At 35.3% G+C, this 14,066-nt stretch overlaps 2 protein-coding genes across 2 annotated transcripts; one reads left to right on the forward strand and one right to left on the reverse strand.

Annotated features, from left to right (window-relative positions):
• The first annotated feature begins 1,822 nt into the window (after positions 1 to 1,822).
• On the forward strand, positions 1,823 to 9,341 carry LOC145602996 (sec-independent protein translocase protein TATC, chloroplastic-like). Its single transcript, XM_081659132.1, has 4 exons — positions 1,823 to 2,193; positions 3,860 to 4,143; positions 4,936 to 5,226; positions 9,020 to 9,341. Exons 1-4 carry the CDS (start codon positions 1,914 to 1,916, stop codon positions 9,227 to 9,229), a joined length of 1,065 nt encoding a protein of 354 aa, XP_081515258.1. The 5' UTR covers positions 1,823 to 1,913; the 3' UTR covers positions 9,230 to 9,341.
• Positions 9,342 to 9,433: 92 nt separating this feature from the next.
• Positions 9,434 to 14,066, reverse strand: LOC145602995 (uncharacterized). Its single transcript, XM_081659131.1, has 3 exons — positions 13,881 to 14,066; positions 12,139 to 12,348; positions 9,434 to 10,151 (listed from the first exon to the last, which is right to left on the reverse strand). Exons 1-3 carry the CDS (start codon positions 14,047 to 14,049, stop codon positions 9,442 to 9,444), a joined length of 1,089 nt encoding a protein of 362 aa, XP_081515257.1. The 5' UTR covers positions 14,050 to 14,066; the 3' UTR covers positions 9,434 to 9,441.

The following is a 14,066-nucleotide window of genomic DNA, read 5'->3' on the forward strand; positions in this document are numbered from 1 at the left end:
CCATCGGATTTTTGCTTGATACCAATGATCGCTCCTATCGGCGGCGTTGTTATTGGCGGTGGTATCGTCGACGACGAGAAACTAGTTGATTTTTTATTATATTTGTCCATGATTTATGCTTGAATTAGCTTGATAATTGCTTGAGATTCTCGAATATTTCGAAAAATGCCCAAAAAATCGATTTGAGGCTTTCTGTGTGATGTATAATTGTTGAAATTAATTATCCTATATGATTGTATGTTGAATTGTGAGCGTCTTGATAACAAATGCATGTATTTTGGTTGAGAAATGAGCATGTTATGTTGTACCTATGAGCTTAATACGGGACATTCAATGGTGGTTTCGCCATTATTGACCTTTTAATTATTTTTTATAAAAATAAATTCTATTGTCTAGATTATATCATCTATAATAAGATAAAAGATATCATCTATAATAAGTTGATGATATCCTCTATAATATTATGTATATCAGCCAACAAAAGAAAAATATTAGCTAACAAATGAAACATATCATGCAACAAAAGATAGATATCAGCTAACAAATTGAACCTATCAGCCAGCAAATGAAGCATATCACCCAACAAAAGGATGAAATCAGCAACAAGTAAGCTAACATATTGTGCATATCCTCTATCAAATAATATACATTCTCCAACAAACTTTACGTATCCTCTATTAATTAAGTAACACATATTCTCCAACAATTTGTACGTATGCTCTATCAAATACTACATATCCAATAACAAACTATATTTATCCTACAACAAACTGTATGTATCCTCTATCAAATAACACATATTCTCCAATAAATTGTAGATGTCCTCTATCAAATACTGCATATCATATATACTTGACGCACGAATTGTTTAGTGTGGCTTGCCGTACCCAATACCTTCCTTTATAAAAATATGGACTAACACTTTTTTTCTTCACTCTTTTCATTAATGATAAAAATGTCATTTTATACCTATTCTCATTCTCATCTATTTATTAACTACTCTCCCTAGACCCTAGGTAATAAAATGGTGAGAATTTACCCTTAAATATTCTATTCTCAAACTTATACTTCTTCTGTTTTTTATACTTGTAACACACTTTTTATCACGCTTATCGAGGAGGTGATTAGGTTAAGTAAACGAATGAATTAATCTATGAAATTTAAACCATAGCAACTTATTCGTTTCTTCCTATAGGTGGTGAAATTTCATAAATTAATTAATTCGTTTATATAGTCTAATATATTCCTTTAAATGCGTGTCAAAGGGGTGTGTTGCAACTAAATAAAAAACGGGGGAATTACTCTTTTTTTTTTTTTTTTTTTTTAAATTCCCATTCTCATCAAATAAAGAAGACTCTTTCTTCAATAGAGATTCAAACTTAATCCCACCCTTAATTCCCACATACCAAACACACCATTTAGATAATATTTCAAAGAATCTTGTTAACAAACCTCCCCGAATATTAGATAAGCATTTAAAATATCACCTAAAGTGGTATTAATTTTAAAATGCATAACAAACTTACGCCTCAATTAGTGTAATTAATGCTCCGTATTAATTAAAATCTAATATTTCTATTTTTAGCTATCTTATCAAACACCCTTGGGACGTTCGTTAGCAAGATTCTTAGAGCCTATTCTCATACATTTATTTTCAGTTCACTTCAGCTCTAATAAGTTCAGTTCAATTTAGTTTTATTGAGCTCCTAATTTCCTTCACTTATAATATATTCAGTACACTTCAGTTCAGTTCATTTCAGTTTAGCGTTAATGAGAACAGACCCTTAGTCCTTATCGAATGAAAGAAATAAAAGCGAAATGAAATACGGAGTAAGAAATTAGGCAATGAGCTCCTGGTAGAGTCCTAGCCTCAAGTCCTGAACATATCATCTCCATATATTCTTGTGACTCCGATGAGCATGGTTGGCGGTGCTCTAATGTCTCGATTACATCTCAACACCACCAGTAGCAGCACCAGCTGCTGCTGCTTAAATTCTCTTCCTCTCAATTCCAAGCATCGATTTTTTCCTGAATTCGTGCAAATTACTACCCACAAACAAAGCTTCAGTTTATCTGCTACAAGATTTCCCAGAAAATGGGGTAAAACTGTTTGTTTTGCTGTTGATGATTTGAAGGAAAATGATCAAGGTTCTAGTAGTCTTGGTCTTACCTCAACTCTTGATGATAAACCCAGTATGTATTTTGCTTATTTCCTTTGGTTTTCTGCATATTTCAAATTTATATATTCTATTTTCTAATTGATTTTTTTTTTATTGATTATTTGCATAATATTCCATATTATATGTGAAATTGCTTCTTTTAATTTATTGTTCTTGTTGTTATTTATTGATTGCCTGGTGCCCTGGTCAAGGATTATCTGAATTTTTTTTTTTAATAAACCTTAATGGGCTATAGGAAATTACTACTATTATTACTATGATATATGAATGAAAGATGCAACTCAATCAAAATTTTAAGCATATTGTGATAATTCTAACTTCTTGTGGCTTATCCTCAGAGGACTAGTGCTATAGTATAAAAGGCTCTAGGTGAACTAGATGGCTATTGCAATGAAATAGCAGAATGGATAATAGTTCTATTATTATTATGATGTGAATGAAAGATGCAACTCAATCAAAAGTTTAGGCAAATTGCGAAAATTCGAACTACTTGTGGCTTATCCCCACTTAACTTATGCTATAGTATAAATAATGTCAAGGGCTCTAGGCGAAGTAGATGGCTACTGCAATGAAATAGCAAAATGGGTATTTGCATTAAATTATTGATGTCTTAAACAGAAATATTGGAATAGGAGAGAAGGATTTTCTGCTTCCACTGTTGATTCATGTATTGAAGTATGACTTAACCCAAGGTTGTGCTGTAAGAGAATCTGGTGACAGAGTTTGAACCTGCCAACCCAGTGAGTAGTTTTGGGTGTTTTTCTCAAGCATCTATGCTTTTCATCGAGGAATTTCATTGCATGGTTGATAGGTAAGAGTGAGGAAAAATGATAGTAGGGGGCTTTTGGAAATAACTTCTTCTTTCTTATGCATTTATGGTGAACTGTATGAAGATTTCCTATTTCTTATTTTTGCTTATCTTGGTTTAAATTATAGAGCACAACTATTATTTTGTTGAACACTAGGAAATAGTTGTGGATCTTATATTAGTGTATGAGTAGCTGCTCACTATGAGGAATGTTTGATTGTTTTGTTAACATCATAGGCAGTATTCTGGAATGTCACTGCTAAGGTTATTCAACATGTTAATAAAGTCTATCATGGGACTCTTACAAAGCACTTGGCTTCTGCAATAAAACTTAAAAGTTGTCTTTTTTTATAATGAAGCCTAACAGAATAGAGAGATTTCTGCATAAAAGCATCTTAGTAGTGTTGTTTACTTGTTTTAACATATAACAAAAAATTACATTGAGTTATGCTACAATAACTATCTAATCTATTGTGTAGTTTTTCATTGCTCTGAAAGGATAAGGGATGATAATGAGTGTAGCCAGCTTCAGTTTTACTTTAGTTTAATTTAACTCTATTTCAAGGGAAAGGGGATGATAATGGGATTGTCTTCCTGTACTTCTCATTTCTAATGATCTCGTGAAAGGTATCCATAAAATGGACTAGCCCATTGTTGATGATGTGCTGCATATGCTTCATCTAATTTTCACTATTTATGATTAGGTGAAGTCACCATATTGTTGATGATGTGCCACATATTCTCCTTCTAAATTTGCTCAGCTGAGCATTTCAAAGATTAATTGTTTCCTAGTGGATTCTATGTTGTCCTTTGAAAGGTGATACAATTTTTCGTTTTTGATAAAAGCTAATGTAGATTTGTATCATGGCAGATGAACTTCAGAATGTTGGCCAAGAAGGTGGACAGAGCTCTATCTATGAGTTTCTTTACCCTAGTAAAGATGACCTACCTGATGATAAGGAGATGAGTATATGGGATCACCTTGAGGAGCTACGACAAAGAATATTTGTGTCAGTTTTGGCTGTTGGGGCTGCTATTTTGGGCTGCTTTGCTTTCTCTAAAGATCTAGTTATGATCCTTGAAAACCCAGTTAAAGAGCAAGGTGTTCGTTTCCTGCAACTAGCTCCGGGCGAGTTCTTCTTCACTACATTAAAGGTTAGAAAACTTGCTACCATGAAAAATTATCTGCTGCTTATATTAAGGGAGAAGGCTATCTAATTGACAGAATATCTTTGACCATTAGATCTATAAGTTAAAAGTCTCTAAAAAGTAAAAACAAAAGCATATATCTGGATTCTGGATGGAGGTTTCCAAATGTTGCCTCATAGGATCGATCTGATATAATTAGAAATTTAGAAGAGAAAATTGATGATTTGATGGTATACATGATCAGAAAAGATCAGAAATGAATTAAAAGCTATTAGCACTTCTATGCAGCACTCTCAATTTAGAACCATCAAATATCAATTGATTTTACCCATAAGAACATGATTGGAACTGTTGTTTCTCGTTTGGATGCAAAAAATTTAGCTTTGTAATAGTTCTAGTGATGGGCAAACTCAGACAGACAAGATTGGGTAAGGAGTTATAGACTTGTCATAGATGACGTGTTCTTGTCTATAAATCCTTCCTGAGCAGGTTACTCCGGAAAAAAAATAATCACTCAATTCTTCTGTCTAGATTTCTGTTTGATGGATGACTAAGAATTGTCGGTTTTTCGAATCTGGGGTAGCTAAATCAGTTGGGGTTATACCTTTTAGCCTTATTGATTGACCTTAGAGTTACCCTTACAATGTAAAATCTCTATTTAAATTCTAAATTCTCTCGTATAACCGTTAGAGAAATGCTTATGTAACAACATTTTGGGCCTCCCTATACTGTTCTATCTTAAGCCTAAACATTGCATAAGCTTTCAAGACTGCTGACATAATCTACTGTGTGCTTCAGGTTTCAGGATATTGTGGCCTTCTTCTTGGGAGCCCTGTGATCCTCTATGAAATTATCGCATTTGTGCTACCTGGTCTTACTAGGGCAGAAAGAAGATTCCTGGGCCCTATTGTTTTAGGATCCTCTGTGCTTTTCTATGCTGGTATTACCTTCTCCTATCTTGTTCTCACTCCGGCAGCATTGAACTTCTTTGTAAATTATGCGGAAGGAGCTGTTGAATCACTTTGGTCGATTGATCAATATTTCGAATTTGTTCTTATCCTGATGTTCAGCACTGGCTTGTCTTTCCAGGTAATGTTTCTTGGAGTTTATCTGTACAATTTTACTAACTTCTTAATACCATTGGATGGAGTTGACTGGAATGACTTCTTAATTTTTACAAGGCTTGTGATATATTTAAAAAGGAAAATTTGTTAATTACTACCTTAAAAAAGGGGATTTTGTAAATTACTACCCACAAAAAAAAAAAGTTGTTAATTACTACCCTAAAACTGGTTAATTCTTTAGATTGCTACCCTTTCCCTAATTAGGTGATTTAATCTCTTAATGACATCATTATCCGACTAATTTCTAATTATTTGCATTTAAAGCATGATTAATTAAATAAACCCTAATACCACCTATAAACCACCACTGCACCACCTCCGACAGCCCCCTTACCCCATCCCAACCATCTCCGGCAGCCCCCTTACCCCATCTCTACCATCTCCGGCAGCCTACCCCCGCCCCGGCATCCACCTCACCTCTAAACCACCCATTGCACCGCCTCTAAACCCCCAACAATCCTTCCCACCCTCGAAATATCCCTCCTCCCCACCCGCCGGCGACCCTAACCCCGTCCCCTTTGCCAGAGAACCCTATTAGGCCCTCCCTAAGCCTCCTCCACCCCTTTCCCCCTCTTAATCACCACCCTAAAGTTCCTAAATTAAAATCCTAAAGCCCTAAAATTGAAACCCTAGGGTGGTGATTAGGGGAAAAAGGGATAAAGGCAGATTGGGGATGGTCGAGCAAGGTTTTCCGGCTAGGGGTAGGGGGTCAGGGCTGCCGCGGGTGGGGAGGGGGGTATTTTGAAAGGGAGGTGGTTTTAGGGTGGGCAGATGGTGATTTTAGGGTGGGGACCGAGAATGGGGTGTTGTCATGGTGGAGAGTTAGAGGAGGTAGGCTCGGTGGTGGGTGGAGGGTGGCCGGAGGTGGTGCAATGGTGGTGTGGAGGTGGTTCTAGGGTTTAATTAATTAATCATGCCTTAAAAGTAACTAATTACAAATTAGGCGGATAATAATATCATTAATAGATTAAATCACCTAATTAAGGGCTGATTACGGAAAAGGGTAGCAATCTATAGAATTAATTAGTTTTAGGGTAGTAATTAACAACTTTTTTTTTGTGGGTAGTAATTCACAAAGGCCCCTTTTTTGAGGTAGTAATTAACAAATTTTTCATTTAAAAAATGTTTGAAAGACTTGTTGATGTACTGGCTCTTTGTCCTCTGGACTACATGAGGAGTTAATAGTTGTCTGTTGACATTGGTGTAAATAATATTCTTTCGTTGGGACGAAATATAAACAATAATGAAAATCATCACTACAAGAGGCATAACAGTTTCCGGTAAACATCTGAATCCATAAGCGCAATTAGCAAATACATATACTAATTTTTTAGACCTAAGATCCAAAAGCAGCACCTGAATCATTTTGGTTTATATGCAAAATGCAGCGTAATTGTCTTTTTACTTAGTTTAGTTGTTACTCTGTACATGCTTATCCAAAAGTTAGGATATTGACTAAAAGTCTACCATTTCATGAGTCTTGTGTTTGAAAATATTGTCACACACTTCAAGATTCATAATAATAACTATATATGTCAGTTTTATGTAAGCTTATTACTGTGACTATGCATGACTTAATAAGATAATATAATATGAATAGCACTTTTGAATGGCCACAATAAAATTGTGGTCATTGTATTACATTAAATCACAACCGCTTATTTCTTTAGATTAATGTGAACCGTTGATGAAATTGACTATTAGTTTTATTTTTGAAAGTTGTTGACAAAACAAATCCCTATGTTATACTCGTATCCCATTATAATTCGGTTTAAATAAACTAGAGAGTAATTTTCTTGCTATTTTGGTAAAAGTATATATGTGTATGTCATCTTCTTCTTCAACTAGTGTTAATTCTCTCTTTTTGTTAAAACTTTTGTGCAGTAAAATTGTTTAATTTGTATCACTGTTTTCGGGTTTTCGCGACATGATAAATTGTCGATGGTGATTTTTTCCCTTTTAAACTCATAAATTTGTATGTTTGATGCAATTGTTTAAATTAGTGTAGAAACTCTGTAACATGAGCCTTTGAGGTTTTGATTGCCTGGACATTAATCTGCTTTGCCTTCCACATGCTCGTCATATGTTACTTTTTCTATCAAAATAGAATATTGTTGTCCCTTCACTTTTTGAAAAATTTACTTATATAAATTAATTAATGGGGATGAGGGTTGGATTGAAGCAACACAATTAAGAAGAATGAAAGCAAATTAAACGACATTAGAAGGAAAGGAAAAAAAAACTAATCTGTAAAAAATTGAAAACCGAATGATAGTGGATAGAACGAGAGAAATCATAAATCAATTTATCAACGGTTCATATTAGCCAAAAAAAATAAATGGTTCTGATTTGATTCTAATACAATGGGGCCGTTTAAAAACTGTCTATGAATAGCGTGTTATAAGTCTTATAACGATTTCTGAATTTCTAGTTTCAGTTTTCTTTTTCATGTTTAGCTACTTTAGGGTGTTAAATGTGACTCATATCTTTCGTCTTAAAGTGAATTTCACGTAGATAAGAAAGTAGGGTGCTAAGAAGAGACATTTAAAGAAGCTGTGGCAGACAATCTTCAAAAGTGGCTTGGTTATGTTCTTAGGTAGGCTTGAAGGTAGAGATACCTGGTGGTATGTGGAATGCCACTGTTTTCTTAAAATACTGTGTTCTGTTTAAAATTTTGGAAAAAGATTATGTGCATTTATCTCAATTGCTGGCAGTCTAAATGTAATGAAAGTGATTCATGGTGGGGATGTGGGACTTGTGTATACTCAATGTAGATCCACCAGTAAATTATAGAGAAAATAATTGATACCGTGCTAATATGGGCGAACCAGCTTAGGAAATGATAGGAATGGGTTGATTTTGTACTTTCACTGAATCATGTTCCAGCCCAAAAACATGATTCATGCAAGCTATAGGCATAATGCTTAGCTCCTAAGTTTGTTGCCAAATGATTAAGCAACGGAAAAGTGATTGGTGAGAGCAACTTAGGATGAGGTAAGGTAGGCTGTTTAAAATATGAACAGGTATAAGGCTTATGAGTGTTACAAACTTACACCAGTGGTAAGTTTTCTCAACTTCCTATCACTAGGAAGGGGTTTATGAGGTGGTAGTGATTTGGGTTAGAATTTGTTTTCCTCATGCGTACTCGTCTGTGATACCAATTGATGCTTCCTAGCAAGTAGTTTTCTTCTTCATGGAACTTCTGTTAGGTTTTCGTTACAGTTTCTGGTAGGATAATTACTGAGAGGGTGTTAATGGGAGCATTTAGATTTCTTAAGGTGGGGATTGAGGAGAAAGGTGATCCATGTGTCCCTTTAACAATACATAAATAATAATACTCTTAATTTAGACGCTAATCTTGATGGTTCTAAGGTGGTCATAGAAAAAATCTAAGTTGAGTTCAGGAAAATAGATTAGCTTTCTAAATGAAGCCTAGGATTAATTAACTTGACTTGGATGCTCTTAGAGAGGTTGGTAATTTAGTAGATGTGAAAGCTAGAGTGGGTTTCTTAATTACTTAGGTGAGCCTCTTGGAGACGGTCTATGCAGTGAGGACTTTTGGAAATTGTTTTAGGTTCGTGAGCCAAGGCACGGTCTGTATACATGTGGACTTTGCTGAACCTTGAGGCGAGCAAGTTTCTGAGTAGGATATTGTGGTGATGGCAATTAGTTTAATCATGGTGTTTTGTGGATGCAAAACATTTCTTTGCTTGTATGGACAGAGCATGTATTTATGAACTTTCTATTGGTACTTACAGGTTCCGGTCATACAACTTTTGCTGGGACAAACGGGGTTAGTCTCTGGAGATCAAATGCTGTCAATTTGGAGATATGTTGTGGTAGGTGCTGTTGTTGCTGCTGCGGTGCTGACACCATCAACTGATCCATTGACCCAAATGCTTCTAGCAGGGCCACTTTTAGGGCTTTACCTTGGTGGTGCCTGGGCAGTGAAGGCCATAGGGCGCTAGTTGTTATTAGTGGCTTTTGCCAAAAGTTTGTCATTAATTTTGTATAGTTTATATACTTCATGTAACATGATTGTACTTAGCTATGAAATGGAAATCATGGATTATGCTATTAGACATTTTTGGGTGAAAATTTTCATTTTATACTGACATTCAAATCCCACACAATCAGTTGCACAAATTTGTACCAGTATGTTCATAATCAGTCTCTTATCTTATACAGCAAGATTCTGCATTTGTTCTACAACATCCAATCCATTGGAATTTTGCAGAACTGCATTAGCAGCAAGAGAATCAGAAATTTCTGCTTCCAAATTAACCAAGGCACTCTTCAATGCGTTGCATCTCTCGGAGAAAGCTTCTGTAGAGCCATTTAAACAGTCCAATTCTTTACCCACTTCATCTATCAAATCAGATAATTCTTTGCATGATTTAGCTACAGCTGAGAATTCTTGTGGTGGGTATAGACAAGCTCCAAGCTCATCCACCTGAACCCCAATGCTACGACAAAGCTTCAATAGCTTTTCCAGAGACTCAACCCCGTCATTCTCGTCTTTAAGAGATTCCTTCTTAAGCAAACCAGTAATGCATCGTATAAGTTCTTTGATGACAATAACTGCTTCTGACACAACTCCAATTGCTAATTGAGCCACTTTCATCTCTTCAGGTGACAGGTCTTTACCGAACTCATCATCATCATCAACATCAGACGTTTGGCTCTCTGCTTCACTGGTTGGATCAGATGAACATAGTTCAAGCTCATTCATTTCACGTAACACGTCCTTCATGGAAACAGCAACCTGTGTCATTGCGCGCCCTATTGCAACTATATTTGTCGCAGGAGTTTTCTTGAGAGCGGAACATGCTTCCCAGACGGCGCCAGCTAATTGAGGAACAGTGCACTTCTTCTCACTACTACGAGGTCCTGATGGCCATGAATAATTAATTATATTAAAAAATATCCACAGGATCTAGTTGGTATCATAAATCTAACCTTAAATAACCCAACATTGCCAATAACTCAAACAAATTGGCAGTTGGATCTAAAGGATAACAGAAGCTGCAAAAATACAGAGACTTAAATACCAAGTCCATGAAATGTCTCACCTAAAACTTGCTTGATTGGACATTCAATATATACAATAGCTTCTGGGATAGTTTCACAATGAACTAGTAGAAAAGAGTTGCAAAAATGGGCACTCTGTCAAATGAAAGAGAGGGGGAAGGCCGAAGGAGTATTTGTAGAGAAGGAAGTTAGCCATAGCATTTATTTGCAATTCATGCGGGAAGCAGTTCAAGAATTTGATTAATTTAACCAATCAAGTGTCAGGTAAAAAAGAGGGCTAATTGAGTAGCCTTTTTTTTCCCCCTAATATAAGCAGCACAAGATCTAGACTATAGAGTCGTTGCTAAGCAAACTTGACAAATGCAGAGGGGTTGTTAGCCATAATATTCACTGGTTCTTTTTGCAAATCATGAAAATTGTCAGGAACACAAAAGCTGCAATTACATTGATCATTCCTTGAGGAAAAGTATTCTTACAGGGAGATTTTTCCACGGCATTTACAAGTTCTTTTGTGTTAAACAATGTAATAGATATGGACCAATTTAAATAGATGAAAAATTGAGTAGCATATTCTCTTTCAACAGCACAGGACATGATAACTTTAGAATTGAAGAAACGGCGAGGGTAATGCAGAAAGTCAGAAAGATGTGAACTTAGAATAGTTCTGTCGCTATTATACCAAATTAGAATTGAATAAACTTGCATATATTTTCACATATCATTCAGTCACCAGTAGAATCTTTTATACTCCCTCCATTTTCCTAAGTTCTACTCACTTTCCGTCTTCATCCGTTTCTCAAAATTCTACCCACTTTACTTTAATCCTTATAAAGTAACCTTGTATTCATTTTTTATCAACTACAAGCCACTTTGTGGAGCCCAATTATATTATATAAATCCCTTACTCTCTATCTCTCTCCTCTATAATGCAAAAAGTAGACACATGCATGGTCCCCATTTTAACTTTCCTTGGTTTCTGTTGGTAAAATGGAGGAAGTATATTGAAACAGAAAGTTAAGAATTTGGTCCCAAATCCTTTAACCAGTTTGCATGAATAGACATAGGAGTGAGGTTCCTAAGAAAAATCTCAATGATTCATCAGATTTGCATATGATCTCTGATAGAAGATATCAACTGTCTAAGAGGTGTAATGAAGAGGTAAATTCCCTAGCCTTGTCTTTTAACCCTGCCAATACTATAATCAATTCCTAGACATGTTTGACACTGTCAATGTAGTTTTACAGAATGCTGCACTACTATATTGTGTCTGAGAGCCTCTAATCCAAAAACATATTCATCAAAGTTTTGCAACTCAATAGTGGAAACCTAAAGAGGCTCTATAATATTTTACTACTCCAGTGTACTATGTAAAATAAATTAATAAAAAAAAAAAAAAATCCTTAGCATAATCACCCTCACATCATACTGGTAATTCATATTTAAGACTAGTGTATAAACAAGACTTTCCAAGTCAATTCACACACCGTTCAAAATCACCCATATCCTATCAAAAGGCATGCTTTCCCAAAAGGTTATCCATATAAGTTACCCCATATGCCATAGTAAACCTACATCAATCTCTCTATACTAATGCAAGAATTGCTTAATAAGGAATGCCTGAACATGATTAGACATGATTAAGACATATAATTGGCTATAACCTCACCTACATGTACTCCCATGGCCTCATTCTATAATCTATTATGCCAATGATAAACATATATGGTCAACTGTAGGATACATAAAGAATATAATAGCTTATATCTCCAATTGGAGCCATAATTAGAAATGCACGACAGTGAATAAGAATATATACATGGAAAAGAAGGGGAGAAAAGAAAAGTACCATAGCTAGCAACACATTCTCTCCATAGCAAGAAACTGCAATCGACAACTTGTTTTATTGATGCGTGGATATTAGATGATAGAGTTGGTCCTGCACCCACTGTGCTTCCATAGGCAAGCAAAAGAAGACCCTGCAACACATTGAAATATGCCTCCATGTTTTCCTCTAGTGCTGCTACTTTTGTTTTTTCTCCTGTGCAAAGCATTCCAGCTGCAAAATAATAACAAATATTCAGTAACATCAATACAAAAATAAAAAAAAAATAAAAAAAATTTTAAGAGACATCAGGTAAAGAAGCAGTTCATATGATTTTATCAGCTGTGCAATCTGCTTGTCGACAATTTATGTGATATCCTAAACCAAGGTACATGACAGGGTTCTTAAATAGAAGAATGTGATATTACTCACATAAAAAATAAGAAGGCCCTACAAACCTCACCTTGCTCCTAATAAGAATCAGAAGCCTTAGACAAATATCTCAAAATAGTCTTCTCTACAATACCAGCAATCTTTACATGAATATCTGTACTAGCAAACTTGCAACTAAACGTCATAACAAACATCATATGGAAGTTTAAAACGACATAACTTGGGATTATAACCATCAACTCTGACACAAAATTTTCAAAATTAGTGTTAAATCACACCCTCGGGGGGGGGGGGGGGGGGGGGGACCTTGCCCGTGCCGAAGACGAGCTAGATGAGATGGCCATGCTAGATGCATGCCAATTCCAAACAATGTAATCTAAGCAGATAGCAATATAAAAAAATGCATGACCTATGTTGCTAGCAAGGGTGTGATGAGATGGGATAATATCGTAGCTGCCAAGTTAATATTGTCTCCCTAATGCCCCCATAAGCTCATAGGCTCAAAATCCATATTAAGCTATTGTGCTCTTCCTTGACACATATTCAAGGTCTATTCTCCCTTATGCAAAAGAAAGGTCCCTCACTTGCAAGGAATGGCCTTATAAGTGAGTGAACTGAATGTGCTTGAGTTAAGAATTTAAACCCTTTCCATGATCATTTCAAAACTTTGAGGTACCTAGATCATCTTTGCTTTTGCAATCAAGTAGGGAAAACTACATATATACCGCCAAGGCGCCAAATGCATTGCTTGACATTATCAATGATATCCTCTACCCTTCACCATAGGCTTTAATGTCTTTTACCCTCAATCTTTAATCACTAAGCATCTAGAAACATATTTCACCTTCCAAACAAACTTCGTTTACCCTCATCTTCAACGAGTTTTTACAAATATTTTTCACCTTCCCAAGCAAACCATGACGAAGACTAATCGAAAGATAAGAAATTTAATATAAATATCGAATTATCGATGGTGTTTGTCTCTTTGGTATCCACCGTCACTTGCTTGAACATTAATATGAATCTCAAAATACCATCAATAGACAACCCACAATACATAAGTTCATAAGATTGCTATGACTTATAGAAAATAGCCAAACAGTAATCAAAGTACAACTATAATCTTTGATTAGGCAGCAATTGAAATAGATGGTACCAAGCAAAAATAAACAATGGACATAATAATAATAATAATAATAATAATAATAATAATAATAATAATAATAATAATAATAATAATAATAATAATAATAATAATAATAATAATAATAATAATGGAAATACAAGAAGACCCATCAAACACAACAACACTAAAATCATACAAACATAAAAGATATTGAAGAAATGGAGAGAATGGAAACAAGAAAGAATACCAGTAGTAGCGTTTTTGGAGAGCTGTTCACCAATCTTAACGACTTCATCCCAGGTAACTTTTTGAAGGGAAGAAGCGGGAGTTTGATCCATAAGTTGCAGGGTTTCATGGATGTTGGTCAGATGCACTGTTAGAGTTTGGTTCAGCCGCTCCATCTCGCTTTTCCCCATCTCTCTCTCTCTCTCTC

This window comes from Chenopodium album, chromosome 21 (genome assembly GCF_948465745.1).
Source record: "Chenopodium album chromosome 21, dcCheAlbu1.1, whole genome shotgun sequence".
NCBI classification, from domain to species: Eukaryota; Viridiplantae; Streptophyta; class Magnoliopsida; order Caryophyllales; family Amaranthaceae; genus Chenopodium; species Chenopodium album.

Excerpts from the sequence above, each read along its gene's own strand:
- LOC145602995 (XM_081659131.1), bottom strand. The coding sequence starts at position 14,049 with ATGGGGAAAAGCGAGATGGAGCGGCTGAACCAAACTCTAACAGTGCAT. Across the intron at positions 12,349-13,880 it reads CTCCAAAAACGCTACTACTG|CTGGAATGCTTTGCACAGGA; the intron begins GTATTCTTTCTT and ends ATTATTTTGCAG. Across the intron at positions 10,152-12,138 it reads AGAATGTGTTGCTAGCTATG|GACCTCGTAGTAGTGAGAAG; the intron begins GTACTTTTCTTT and ends CATGGCCATCAG.
- LOC145602996 (XM_081659132.1), top strand. The coding sequence starts at position 1,914 with ATGAGCATGGTTGGCGGTGCTCTAATGTCTCGATTACATCTCAACACC. Across the intron at positions 4,144-4,935 it reads TCTTCTTCACTACATTAAAG|GTTTCAGGATATTGTGGCCT; the intron begins GTTAGAAAACTT and ends TGTGTGCTTCAG. Across the intron at positions 5,227-9,019 it reads GCACTGGCTTGTCTTTCCAG|GTTCCGGTCATACAACTTTT; the intron begins GTAATGTTTCTT and ends TGGTACTTACAG.